The following is a 14138-nucleotide window of genomic DNA, read 5'->3' as shown; positions in this document are numbered from 1 at the left end:
AAGATAAAAACTTCCAAAAGATTTAATGGAGAAGTTACCATCAGAAATATATTTTCCGACTTACCGATAGTCTCAATCTTACAGAGTAGAGAAGTATGCAAAACGTGGAAACTTTGCTACTTAAACCTAAGATGGATTTGCTTCACGTTAAGGAAATTAATTTAGAAGCAAAATTCTACTTTCCAGAGCAAAATAATGATGATAAAGTTAGTACTAATCATGTCGATGAACAACTCTGCTCTATCGGAACACTTACGATATACCACCATTTATCGGCCTCCAAATGTTTTATTGTTGGTTCATGTAACGGTTTAGTTTGTTATGCCCATATACAAACCCTAAAATTTTTGTAATACATGTCCATATTTGCAATCCTGTGACTAAAGAGCACATTGAACGTCCTCTTCAATTTTAAACTTAAGTTTGATTAACAAAGCAAGAAATTAACCTTCTCTCATCTCTCATTTTCTCCATGAACAAGCAAAATTAAATATTCCTAGTAAAAAACTTCTAAGCGGGTAGCACAAAACCAGTACCATAAAAGAAGAAAGAAAAAAAATAAATAAAAAGATGTGGTAATGCCAAACAGTTGATCACAAAGTTGCAACAGCTGCCATGAATTCGGCATCGTTCTCTAGAGCCTTCAATGTCTTAGCAGAAAGGCAAGCTTCAATGCCAATACTACCAGGAATAGGTCGAGGAGTTGATGTAATCTTCCCATCACGTTTGTTAACAATACCACTTCTCACCGCAATGGGTGTACCCCAACCGAAATTGTTCCCGTACATATCAAATCTTGGAGAACCCCCGGTTACCAATGTATACTGCGATGCCGATAAGTTTGACATCTTTTTCACTGTAGGTTTCTCAACCCATCCCTTCCAATGTCTTCGAATTGCTGCACCGTCAAACGATGTGACCAACTTGTTCAATAGTAAAGCTCCCAACTCAAACCCACCAACTTATAGTAGTTCAATGCACCTTAACAGTTGCATCTCCAGACACAGCCGAGTTTCCAAAGAAGGATTCAGGTGTAGGTGGATCTAACCTGCCAGTAGTTCCTATCGCTAAGCGATACCTAGTCTCTTCATTCGGATCTAAACACCTTGCTCGTATTACCGCAACCCATACGTGAGCCAAAACCGCTTGTAAAGAGGAGATTGTAACCTTTGCGTTACCATCACCTTCGGCGGTCTTTGAGTTTGCCTTTTCTTTTAGTATTGCAATGTTTTCTCGAGTGAAGATGAATACTCTTTCAAAAAGGGGAGGTGGATCATACTTATATCCTTCCCAAGAGTGAACTGTAGATAAAGGGAATCGAATGGGTAGATCGTTTTCGATATCATTCATCAGACACAAACGATCAAAAATAGGGGGACGTGGGATGTGATGATCTTCCGATGATGAGCCTTCTCTGGAGATCTCACACCACGAGTTAAAGAAATGCCAAAACGATTTTCCATCACAAACAGTATGATTTATACTGCATCCAATAAACAAACCATCGAGAAGTTCCGTTACCTGTACTGAAAGCAACGGTTTGGATCGACCATCGAAGTTCACAGCATCATTGAGGGTGAAGAATGAGTTTTTCAAAATGGCGGGTACGTGGATCGAATCGGTGATATCAGCTACCGTTATATTTGCTGAGGCATGGATGAATTCTGCACCAGCTGAATTGCAGTCTATATAGAAAGAGACGGTTTCATCATCATCATCATCATGTACTTTGACAGCAAGTCGACCTGCAAGAGGGTAAAAGTGGTCGAGTGTAGAGGCTAAAGACCTTTTAAGCTGAGTAATGATCATATATTCTGTTTCTTCTTGTTTGTTTTGTGTTGGATGAGCAAAAAGTGTTAAAAACATAATTTGTGAAAACCCAATAGTAAGGCCCAAATAATCATCTACTCTAAGTAAAGCCCAAATACTAGAATCTTCTAGGCCTTCTTTACATCAAGTATTATCTAGAGAATTCTTTTCTCTAGAATTTTCTTATAATATCTAATTTGAAGAAGAGTCTAGATAGAACTATCTAGAAAAGTAAGGAGTTGGTCATGAAGCCTATAAATAGGCATAGGATGGATTCATTTGGGATCATCCAACAACAATCCACAACTCAAGTGAGTGAGTAAGTAGTAAGAGTGAGAGCTAGAGTTTAGAGTAAGAGCCAAAGTGCCTCTTTGTAAACAACTAGTGTAAGCCAAAGTTGCTACACAAGCCTCTTGTAATATTTTAATTTTAATATTAATATAAGCCTCACCTTTCAATTAACCAACCTCTCTTCCTAAATTCATTTCCATAAACCCATCACATTTCCGCATTGCGCCAACAAATTTGGTATCAGAGCAAACCTAACCCAGTAATCCTAAAACTCTACTCATGGCAATTAACCAAAATATTCAAGGTTTCAACTATGCCCAAAGTCTAATTCCAATTTTTGATGGTGAGAGTTACGATTATTGGAGTCTACAAATGAAGACACTATTCATTTCACAAGACCTATGGGATTTTATAGAAGAAGGTTATAAAGTACCAGAGTCGGCAGAAACTCTGTCGACATGGACGGACGCAGAGAAAAAGGAGTATAAGGAAAATAAGAAGAAAGATGCTAAAGCATTACTGTTTCTACAACAGGGCGTAAGCAAAGCTATTTTTCCTCGAATTTCGGTGGCAAAAACTTCACAGGAGGCCTGGAATATTCTCAAAGTAGCATTCCAAGGATCAGAAAAGGTAATCTCCATTAAACTACAAAATTTATGGCGAGATTTTGATAATTTACTTATGAAAGAAAATGAAACTATCCAGAACTTCTTCTCAAGAGTTACTGGCATAGTAAATCAAATCAGTAGTTATGGAGATACCATTGAAAATAAAAGAGTGGTAGAAAAGATATTAAGAAGCTTACCATTCAAATTTGATCATATCGTCGCTGCCATTGAAGAATCAAAAAATTTATCGACTCTCTCGGTACATGAATTAATGGGTTCACTCGAGGCGCACGAGAAAAGAATAAATAGGTTCGCGGAGCAACCATTGGAGCAGGCATTTCAATCAAAAATAAATTTCAGTGAGAAGAAAAATACAGAAGCCAAAAAAGAAAGCTCTAGAGGGGGATCATCATCCAACTCGCAGTATGAGAAAGGGTCGACGTCAAATCAAAGACCCAGTAATTTCTACCGCGGACGTGGAAAAGGAAAAGGAGGTTATAGAAACAACAATCAAAGGTACGGAAAAAATAACTCCTCAAATCTCCGATGCAATGTTTGCAAAAATTTTGGACATGCAACTGAAGATTGCAAGTATAAGTGCACCAAGTGTGATAAATTAAATCACATGGAGAAAGATTGTTGGCTTAATGAAGCAAACTATTCCGAGAAAAACAATTCTCAGAATCAAGTATTCTATTCCTGCCTCACCTCGCAACAAGAATCGCAAGGTATATGGTATGTCGACAGCGGATGCAGCAGCCATATGACAGGAAACAAAGAATATTTCGTAAAATTGGAGGAACAAGAGATTCCGCCAGTCAAACTTGGAGATGGAAAGTTCCAGAATGTTGAAGGAAGAGGAGTCATATCCGTACGTACAAGGTCAGGTAAAACTCGATACATATCTGATGTTCTTTATGTTCCTGGCCTAGCTCAAAATTTATTAAGTGTTGGACAACTTATAAGAAAAGGGTACTCACTACATTTCGAAGACGGAGAATGCACAATTTACGATAAAATTAATAATCAATTGGTGGCAAAAGTAAAAATGTCAGGAAATTTTGTCTTTCCCCTATCTATGCCATCAATTGAAAATTGTGCAATGAGTACCAACCATATTGACGAAGGAAAGCTATGGCATTTGAGATACGGGCATCTCAACTACAGATCCTTAAAGGTTCTAAAATCAAAAGGCATGGTAATTGGTCTTCCCAATATCGACGGTGGAGATAAAGTATGTGAAGGTTGTATTCTAGGGAAGTTTCATAGACTTCCATTTACGAAGACATCGTGGAGAGCAAGAAGGCCCCTCGAATTGGTGCACGCTGATATATGCGGTCCGACAAGAACAACTTCACTCAACAACAGAAGATATTTTCTCTTATTCGTGGACGATTATACCAGGATGATGTGGGTGTACATTCTTGAGCAAAAGTCCGAGGCATTCACTAAATTCCTAGAATTCAAGGCGCTGGCAGAGAAGCAAAGTGGCCATCAATTGAAAGTTTTCCGTACAGACCGTGGTGGAGAATTTACTTCAAAAGAGTTTATCAACTACTGCAAAGAAAATGGAATTAAAAAGGAGCTCACCGTCCGATACACTCCACAACAAAACGGCGTCGCGGAAAGGAAAAATCGTACGATCGTGGAAATGGCTCGCAGTATGCTAAAAGCAAGGAAGCTACCCAACACCTACTGGGCGGAAGCAGTCAACACAGTGTACATCCTTAATCGCTCGCCAACAAAAGCGGTTCACAATAAAACTCCATACGAGGGATGGCATAAGAAAAAGCCTGAGGTAACTTCTTTCAGAATTTTTGGTTGTGTAGCATACTCACATATTCCATCCCAACATAGAGAAAAGTTCGATGAAAAAGGAGAAAAGCTTATATTCATCGGATATAGCGAGGAGTCTAAAGCCTATAGACTTCTAAATCCAGATACAAAGGAACTGGTAATATCAAGAGATGTTATCTTTGATGAATTCAAAGCTTGGGATTGGAATGATGAACCAGATAACCACGAGTCTCCACTACTCATCGAAGAAGAGCCATATCTGTCACACCAAGAAGAAAACACTCCACCAGCAAGCCCGAGATCTCCTAGTCCAACACAACAAAGTCCAAGCTCATCTGACTCAAGTGCCCCACCTAGAAAGGTGCGTTCCCTAAGAGATATTTATAATGTATCTAATTGTGCTTTTATAGCACTAGAACCTCAAAAATATGAGGAAGCGGCAAAAGAAAAATGGAGAAACGCCATGGACGAAGAAATGCGAGTAATTGAGAAAAATAAGACATGGGAGCTCGTCAATCAGCCAGTTGATAAAGAAATAATTGGTCTGAAATGGGTCTACAAGACAAAATATAATGAAGATGGGTCAATTCAAAAGCACAAAGCAAGGCTAGTTGCAAAAGGATATTCCCAGCAACCAGGAATTGACTACAACGAGACATTCGCCCCAGTCGCTCGCATGGAAACAATCCGGATGGTGTTAGCTTTGGCAGCTCAACTCAAAATGAAAGTCTACCAATTGGACGTAAAGTCGGCGTTCCTAAACGGAGAACTTGAAGAACAGGTGTACGTTGAACAACCTCAAGGATATATCCGAAAAGGAAAAGAAAAAATGGTATATCGTCTCCGCAAAGCACTATACGGTCTTAAGCAAGCACCGCGTACATGGAACAGCAAAATCGACAAGTATTTCCGAGATAATGGATTTGAGAAAAGTCCAAGTGAGCCATCACTCTACATCAGAAAACAAGGTACGGACTTCCTAATTGTCTGTCTCTATGTTGATGATTTAATTTACGCCAGCACAAAACAAGACATGGCAGAAAAATTTAAGAAGGAGATGATGAAAGAATATGAGATGACAGACTTAGGACTTATGCGATATTTTCTTGGGATTCAAGTAAAACAATCTCCGGAAGAAATATTCATTTCCCAAGAAAAATATGCGGAAGACTTACTGAAAAGGTTCAACATGATGGATTGCAAACCAATTGCAACTCCAATGGGTACCAATGAGAAATTGGTAAAAAATGATGGAGCGACAAAAGTTGATCCAACCTTATTCAGAAGTCTAGTCGGCTCACTGATCTACTTAACAAATACAAGGCCAGACATAGTCAATGCAACCAGCATTGTTTCTCGGATATGAGCGAGCCAAGCAAATTACACTATGCCGCTGCGAAGAGAATTCTTCGATATATCAAGGGAACAAAGAATTTTGGCATCAAGTATACAAGAGAAAAAGACAATGATTTAATTGGCTTCACAGATAGCGATTGGGCAGGTTCTATTGAAGATCGAAAGAGCACATCAGGCTATGTTTTCTGTATGGGAACAAAAGTTATCTCTTGGAGTTCTAAAAAGCAAAGTACGGTGGCACTATCATCAGCCGAAGCAGAGTACATAGCATCAACAAGTGCAGCATGTGAAGCAGTATGGTTGAGAAGAATAATGACCGACCTACAACAAAGGCAAAAGCAGCCGACGACTATCTACTGTGACAATATGTCTACAATTGCAATGACAAAAAATCCAGTCTTTCACGGACGGACGAAGCACATAGAGCTACGACATCACTTTATCAGAGAGCTGGTCGAAAACAAAGAAATTGAGCTCCAATTTTGTCCAACACAAGAGCAAAATGCCGACATCTTCACAAAAGCAGTCACAGTGGACAAATTCAATCATTTTAGAGAAAAACTTAACATCACAAATTAAGAGGGGGTGTTAAAAACATAATTTGTGAAAACCCAATAGTAAGGCCCAAATAATCATCTACTCTAAGTAAAGCCCAAATACTAGAATCTTCTAGGCCTTCTTTACATCAAGTATTATCTAGAGAATTCTTTTCTCTAGAATTTTCTTATAATATCTAATTTGAAGAAGAGTCTAGATAGAACTATCTAGAAAAGTAAGGAGTTGGTCATGAAGCCTATAAATAGGCATAGGATGGATTCATTTGGGATCATCCAACAACAATCCACAACTCAAGTGAGTGAGTAAGTAGTAAGAGTGAGAGCTAGAGTTTAGAGTAAGAGCCAAAGTGCCTCTTTGTAAACAACTAGTGTAAGCCAAAGTTGCTACACAAGCCTCTTGTAATATTTTAATTTTAATATTAATATAAGCCTCACCTTTCAATTAACCAACCTCTCTTCCTAAATTCATTTCCATAAACCCATCACATTTCCGCATTGCGCCAACAAAAAGCAGACCTCTTTGCATATATGGGAGTAGTAGGGATTTTAGATCCCAGGGACCTAAATGAATTTTCTGATCACCATCTTTATGATTGTTAGTTTCCGGTAGGATTGTGGTGGTGGAGATATATCGAACGTCATCATCCATCCTTTAATTAGTTTCTCTTTGTAATAACAATCCGCTGTTTTCAAATGCCTGAATCAAATGATTCTTATGGAGTTCTTAACATTGAATGCAGGATGCAGCTGCACATAAATTGAGACACTTCAACTGCTACATGCGAATTGTGTCGTAAGGATTTGTTAATGTATAAAATCCAAATCATAGACATGTGCTGGGCAGTTATCTCTTTAATTGATTTCCAAATCAGCTGCCGACATGAACTTTATTTTTATTTTTCGTTTGTCATGTTTCTCTTTAATTGATTTCCAAATCTTCCCTTAATTCAGTTCTTAGCAAAAAACAAAAAACAAAAAAAAACAGATAAAAGAATTCGTCGACACTGCCATATGAATTATTAAAATAACCATGAAGGATGACATCTCATGTGAATAGCAAAGATCTGCCTTTGGGAAAAGAGAACTAAAGAAGATGATGGTGGGTACGTGAATTTTTAAACAAAAATATCATATTTGAGACTAGTCATTTCTGGGCGTATTTGTTTTATTCATGTAACTTCATACCCTTGAGTTCTCAAAGCTGGATAGTTAATTAAGGTACACAGAGTAGGAAAAAGAAACAAGAGATTTAAGATGACAACTGCTGCTCTTGGTCAGTGGTGGAGGAGATATACAAACGCTCAAAGGAGATCAAGGATTTTGATGATTCAAAACTTGGAGTTAAAGGTTTACTTGACTCGGGTATCACTTCCATACCACAATTTTTCATTCGTAACACCACCACCTCGAACTTACTCATGCCTAGCTATGAAATTCCAACTGTTGACCTCTATCCGATCAATACTGATCGGTCACTGGTGGTTGATCAAATTAAAAAGGCTTCGTGTACATTGTTAGACTACACAAATATTATATGGAAAATTTTAGTATTTAGAGTTATATTTAGCGTTTGATATATTTAGTATGAATTGATTTATAAGTATTAGTCTTGCATACCAAGTTATGGTGTCGCTATATATACTTTATGGGTTCTCAATGTAAATCATCTCATTCAATAATACAATTCTCTTTTATTGTAATATCTAGTAGTTCTGTCTTAGTATCAGAAGGTTCGATCCGGACCTGTTGTACACCTCATTTTCTTTTCTAACCGGCGGCGGTAGCCTTCAATGCTACCGTCCTCTGGATCCTTCCTCTGCTGCAATATGATTAGTTTTTCTTATTAGGTTTTTATTTTTTAGGTTTATCATCTACAAAATCCTTCACCATCTTTTGCGGCGTATTCTTTCATTATTGATTAATTCCTTCCACAACTTTTTCTTCCTCACTTGTTCTACACCAATCTTTATTTTCTTTTAATTCTTTTTCAATAAAAATTCTCCCTGGTGATTAATAAACATCACATCACCGCTTAACACTTTCTTTGGTCCAACTCTTCTTTACTGTTAAACAACAAACTTTCTCAACATCACATCACCGCTTACCACTTTCTTTGGTCCAACTCTTCTTTATTGTTAAGCAACAAACTTTCTCAACATCTCCTCCTCCTCCACTCCTATCACGTCTTCTGTTTCCTCTACAATACCCAACTTCTTTAATTAATCTTATATGTTTTCTCTTCCACCACCATAAACGTCTTAATGTTCTTTGTTCCCAACTACCAAACCAAGCCCACCAAATCCTCTAAGTCCATCCATTAAACCAAGCCCAACAGTTCCCGGAACGCAAGTCATTCCTATAGCCATTAGTCCAAGCCTAGCATACACGTCTGTTAGTTTTCTATCAAATCCTTAATTCCCCATCTTACTACTATCCCGTTCACTACCTTTTCTTCCTTAATTTTCTTTGCACTATCAGCCGTTCCCACCAATAAAGCACATCTTTTCTGTCTTACTCTAATCTTTCCGACCACCACATTATACCGTCCATTCCATCTTAAACGTCAAAACCCCACTTTCCAAGCCCCGAGCCCGACAACCACTTAGGCCTAACCAACACCCATCATATCTACTCTTTGTCAACTTTTCTTCTCTTTTCTCTTATCGATGGTTCTTATATGCTCCATCAATGGTTATGTTATTTTCGCTTGGCGGCTCTCCGAATCGGTATTCTTTTGAATGGTGACGCGCTTCTTCTTATACTTCTCGGGCGTTTATTGGACCGCACTTCATCAACAACTTTCATGGCCAATCTCATGCTGTTTTTCTAATCCCCATGAGATTGAGGGAGGGTGTTAGAGTATACAAATATTATATGGAAAATTTTAGTATTTAGAGTTATATTTAGCGTTTGATATATTTAGTATGAATTGATTTACAAGTATTAGTCTTGCATACCAAGTTATGGTGTCGCTATATATACCTTATGGGTTCTCAATGTAAATCATTTCATTCAATAATACAATTCTCTTTTATCGTAATATCTAGTAGTTTTGTCTTACATGGGGTTTCTTTCGAGTAATCAACCATGGCGTTCCTTTAGATGTCCTCAACCGTGCTATTTTTTCCATCAAAGATTTTAACAAGCAATCAAATGAATTCAAAGCAAAGTACTACTGCAGAAAGAATGATCGAGATATGACTTTTGCATGAAATTTTGATCTCTTCCAATCCAAGGCAGCCGGCTGGAAAGACACGTTAAAGATGGGAATGGATGGCTTAGATTCCGACAAGGTACCGGATATTCTAAGGAGCGAGTTGTTTGAGCTGGACCGACGCATCACAAGGCTAGGAGAGACTATGATGGAGATATTATGTTAAGGTCTAGGATTGGAAAGAGAAACGTTAAAATATATGACATGTTTGGAAGGAAGGCGTTTGGCTGAGCATTACTATCCATATTGCCCGGAACCAAACCTGGTAGCCGTTGATTATGGCTACCTTCCGTTGATTAAGAATTGTACAACTGTTTGAGGGTGAAAAAAGGTTCTGCTGATTTTGGTAATTTCAGGTGTGTGAGTGAGAAACGAGTCTAAACCCTAAAAAATATACTTTAAGGGAGTACTTTGATTCGAGAGATCAATCTGTACAAATCCCTCCTAAACCATGAAATGGACGTTCCAGACTTGCTTCGGTCTCAAAGTGAAGGAGAAGGGTTGGTTTTGGGGAGGGAAGTGAAGAGAGTGTTGAGACCAGAATAGTTGATTCTGTAAGAGTAGGTTGTTTGACAACTTGTATCAGAAAGTAGAAAGCTAACGGATGTGAAAGCTAACAGGTGATTTCTGAGCGTTGTATGCTCCTGATCAAAACTTGTCCTTTGGTGGAATCAGGTGAAACCTATTTATATAAGTCGCAACGAAACGCACCCTGGTCTCGTAAGAAGTGGAAACAGTTGAGTAAATGTGGTAACGGGTAACGCCTGGAATAAATGTTTCCATAATGAAAGAAGCCTTTCACCATTACTATTTGTATTTACTAACCTCCTCACTCTTATGACACTTTCTTGTAACGGGCGTAGTGTACGCCGCACGTTGTAAACCGCCAGACCAATACCCTGATGAGCATCCCCCAGTTTGTGACATGTGTTGATGTCTCGAGTTTTTCGTAGAAAGGGCGTAGCATGTTTCTTTTGTTTGGCAAGTTGAGCTTGGGAGGTTTTCCGGCTCGGTGGTGACCTTCGACGGTCGAGATTTTGCATCTCATGAGGAAGGGTAGCTATTGATTGTTTCAACCTTACGTTTGCAGCCAGTTGCATTGTTTAGGCACGACCAAGCTAGGATTTTGGCGTAGTTTAGGCGCGGCCAAAATTAGGGTTTTGGCATAGTTTAGGCGCGGCCAAAATTAGGGCTTGACATTGGGCCAAAATTTGCCATGCGTTTAGTGGAAATCTTGTACGGCTGAGATTTGCATCTCAAGAGGAAGGGTAGTCGTTGATTGTTTCAACCCTTAGTTTGCAGCCAGGAATGGTTTAGGCGCGGCCAAGCTAGGATTTTGGCATAGTTTAGGCGCGGTCAAATTAGGGCTTGGCGTTGGGCCAAAGGTTGCCATGCGTTTGGTGGAAATCTTGTACGGCTGAGATTTGCATCTCAGGAGGAAGGTAGCCGTTGATTGTTGCAACCCTTCGTTTGCTGCCAGTGGCATGGTCTAGGCGCACCAAGCTTGAATTATGGCATAGTTTAAGCGCGGCCAAAACTAGGGTTTTGGCATAGTTTAGGAGCGGCCAAATTTAGGGCATGGCATTGGGCCAAGGTTGCCATGCGTTTAAGAGTAATCTTGTACGGCTGAGATTTGCATCTCAAAAGGAAGGGCAGCCGTTGATTTTTGCAAACCTTCGTTTGCAGCTAGTGGCATGGTTTAGGCACGGCCCCGCTAGGATTTTGTCATAGTTTAGGCACGACCAAAACTAGGATTTTGGCATAGTTTATGCGCGACCAAAATTAGGGGTTGGCATTGGGACAAAGGTTGTTATGCGTTTAGTGGAAATCTTGTACGGATGATATTTGCATCTCAGGAGGAAGGGTAGCTGTTGATTGTTTCAACCCTTCGTTTGCAGCCAGTGGCATGGTTTAGGCACAGCCAAGCTAGGATTTTGGCGTAGTTTAGGTGAGATCAAAACTAGGGTTTTGGCATAGTTTAGGCGCGGCCTAAATTAGGGCTTGGCATTGGGCTAAAGGTTGCCATGCATTTAGTGGCAATCTTGTACGTCTAAGATTTGCATCCCAGGAGGAAGGGCATCCGTTGATTGTTGCAACCCTTCGTTTTGGCAGCCAGCGACATGAAGACATGGACGACATGGCTTGGCGCGCAGACGTGGCTGACATGGTATGCCATTGGCACTGGGGTGCGGCTAGCATGGTTGGCATGCCTTGGCACGGTAGACGTGGCTGGCATGGTTTTCCATTGACACAGTGGTGCAGCTGGCATGGTTGGCATGCCTTGGTGCGGAGATGTGGCTGACATGGTTTGCCATTGGCACAGTGGTGCGGCGGGCATGGTTGGCATGCCTCGGTACGGAGATGTGGCTGGCATGGTTTGCCATTCGCACAGTGGTGCGGCTGGAATGGTTGGCATGCCGTGGCGCGGTAACATACGAATTTGGGTTTGGCATAGATGATGTCGGTCAATGTTAAGGGTTCTGCCGTGGAACATGACACATAAAAAAAGTACCCTGGTAATTATTACCTAGGCATGCTGATCGATTCAATAAATATGCTAATGGTCATAGTGACGTGATGTCAGATGTGCGGTTTTACGATTTTAACTCTAAGCTAAAAACCACCAACAAAAGCATCCCAAAAAAATCTCCAATAATTTCCTGCTTCGTTATCTTTCTGTTATCAGAGCCTAATTGTGAAATTTGGACCAAGTAAGGATTGGATTTTGGTTATGTAGCTATCTTGATTGGTTTCTTCATTGAAGTATGTTTTTCATTGTTTCTGGCTTCTGCTACAGGTCGTTCACTTTCTAACCAGTATGTGTATGCTGCTACGCAGGCCTGATTTTGTACATTGTGGATCATAGTTAGTACAAGAACTTACTTAAGAGCTCATTGCTTGGCGCTGAGATGTGGCTGGCACGGTATTCCATTGGCATTGTGGTGGGATGACATGGTTGGCATGCCTTGGCGCGGAGATGTGGCTGTCACAGTATGCCATTTGCACTGTGGTGCGGACGACATGGTAGGTATACCTTGGCGCGGAGATGTGGCTGACACGGTATGCCATTGGAACTGAGATGCGGCTGTCATGGTTGGCATGCCTTGGCACGGAGATGTGGCTGGCATGGTATGCCATTGGCACTGTGGTGCGGCTGGCATGCCTTGGCACGGAGATGTGGCTAGCGCGGCATGCCATCGGAACTGTGGTACAGCTGGCATGGTAGGCATGCCTTGGTGCGGAGATGTGGCTGACACGGTATGCCATTTGCACTGTAGTGCGGCTGTAATGGTTGGCATGCCTTGCCAAACGAAGGGTTGCAACAATCAACGGACACCCTTCCTTCTAAGATACAAATCTCAGCCGTACAAGCTCTCCACCAAACGCGTGGCAACCTCTGGCCCAATGCCAAGCCCTAATTTTGGTCGCCCCTAAACTATGCCAAAACCCTAATTTTGGTCGCGCCTAAACTATGCCAAAATCCTAGCTTGGCCGCGCCCAAACAATGCCAAAGCCAAAGCCATGCCCTGGCTGCCAAACGAAGGGTTGCAAAAATCAACGACCACCCTTCATTCTAAGATGCAAATCTCAGCCGTACAAGCTCACCACCAAACCAAACGACTTGTGGCAAGCTCTTGGATACAATGCCAATTCTTTGTTCACGGTACCAAACCCTAATTTGGCCACGCCAAAGCCATGGCGGCCATGTCGCTGGATGGCAACATCCCTCCTGAATTCTGCATGAGTTTTACTTTCGGGTTGTTTTCATCTTCCGAACGAGATCAAAACCTAAATGTTCCCATGGGGGAGATAGGAAATTATTTTCTGTGCAAAATGGAGGGGCGGACCATCAAAATCCTAGTCTGTATGAGAATTCAACAACGATTCTAGTAAAGGGAACTAATTAGGGTTTCATCATACCAAAACCTAATTTAGACAAAGCAGCACGCTGCCAGCGACTTCCTTCCATGATGCAAGTGCTTCCCTTACAAGTCGCAAGAGCTTCCCTTCCAAGGCGCACGCTGCCAGCGGCTCCCTTCCAAGACGCAAGCGATTCCCAACCATGTCGTTGGCTTCCAAACGGAAGGTATCCACGATCAACGACTACCCTTCCTCTTGAGATGCAGATCTCAGCCGTACAAACTTGCCACTAAACGACTTGTGGCAATCTCTTGGCTACGGTGCCAACTCTTGGACACAATGCCAAAATCCTAGCTTGGCGGCGTCTAAACTATGCCAAAACCCTAATTTTGTCCGCGCCTAAACTATGCCAAAACCCTAGCTTGGTCGCGCTTAAACTATGCCAAAGCCATGACTCCATACCGCTAGCTGCCAAACGAATGGTTGCAATAATCAACGGCTACCCTTCCTCCTCAAATGCAAAATCTCAGCCGTACAAGTTCGCCACTAAATGCATGGAAACTTTTGGCCCAATGCCAAAACCCTAATTTTGGCCGCGCCTAAACTATGCAAAAATCCTAATTTTGGCCGCGCCTAAACAATGCC

At 40.9% G+C, this 14138-nt stretch overlaps 1 protein-coding gene across 1 annotated transcript; it reads right to left on the bottom strand.

The window, feature by feature from the left end:
* Window positions 1–520: 520 nt before the first annotated feature.
* On the bottom strand, window positions 521–7117 carry LOC113291863 (uncharacterized acetyltransferase At3g50280-like). The gene is given in 4 exon segments (XM_026541349.1): window positions 521–965; window positions 967–1909; window positions 2495–2499; window positions 6867–7117. Coding segments are annotated over 4 exon segments (1521 nt in total). The 5' UTR covers window positions 7068–7117; the 3' UTR covers window positions 521–593.
* Window positions 7118–14138: the final 7021 nt, after the last annotated feature.

Source organism: Papaver somniferum, chromosome 6 (assembly GCF_003573695.1).
Source record: "Papaver somniferum cultivar HN1 chromosome 6, ASM357369v1, whole genome shotgun sequence".
Taxonomy (NCBI): domain Eukaryota; kingdom Viridiplantae; phylum Streptophyta; class Magnoliopsida; order Ranunculales; family Papaveraceae; genus Papaver; species Papaver somniferum.
This window is presented reverse-complemented; position numbering and strand designations above follow the sequence as displayed.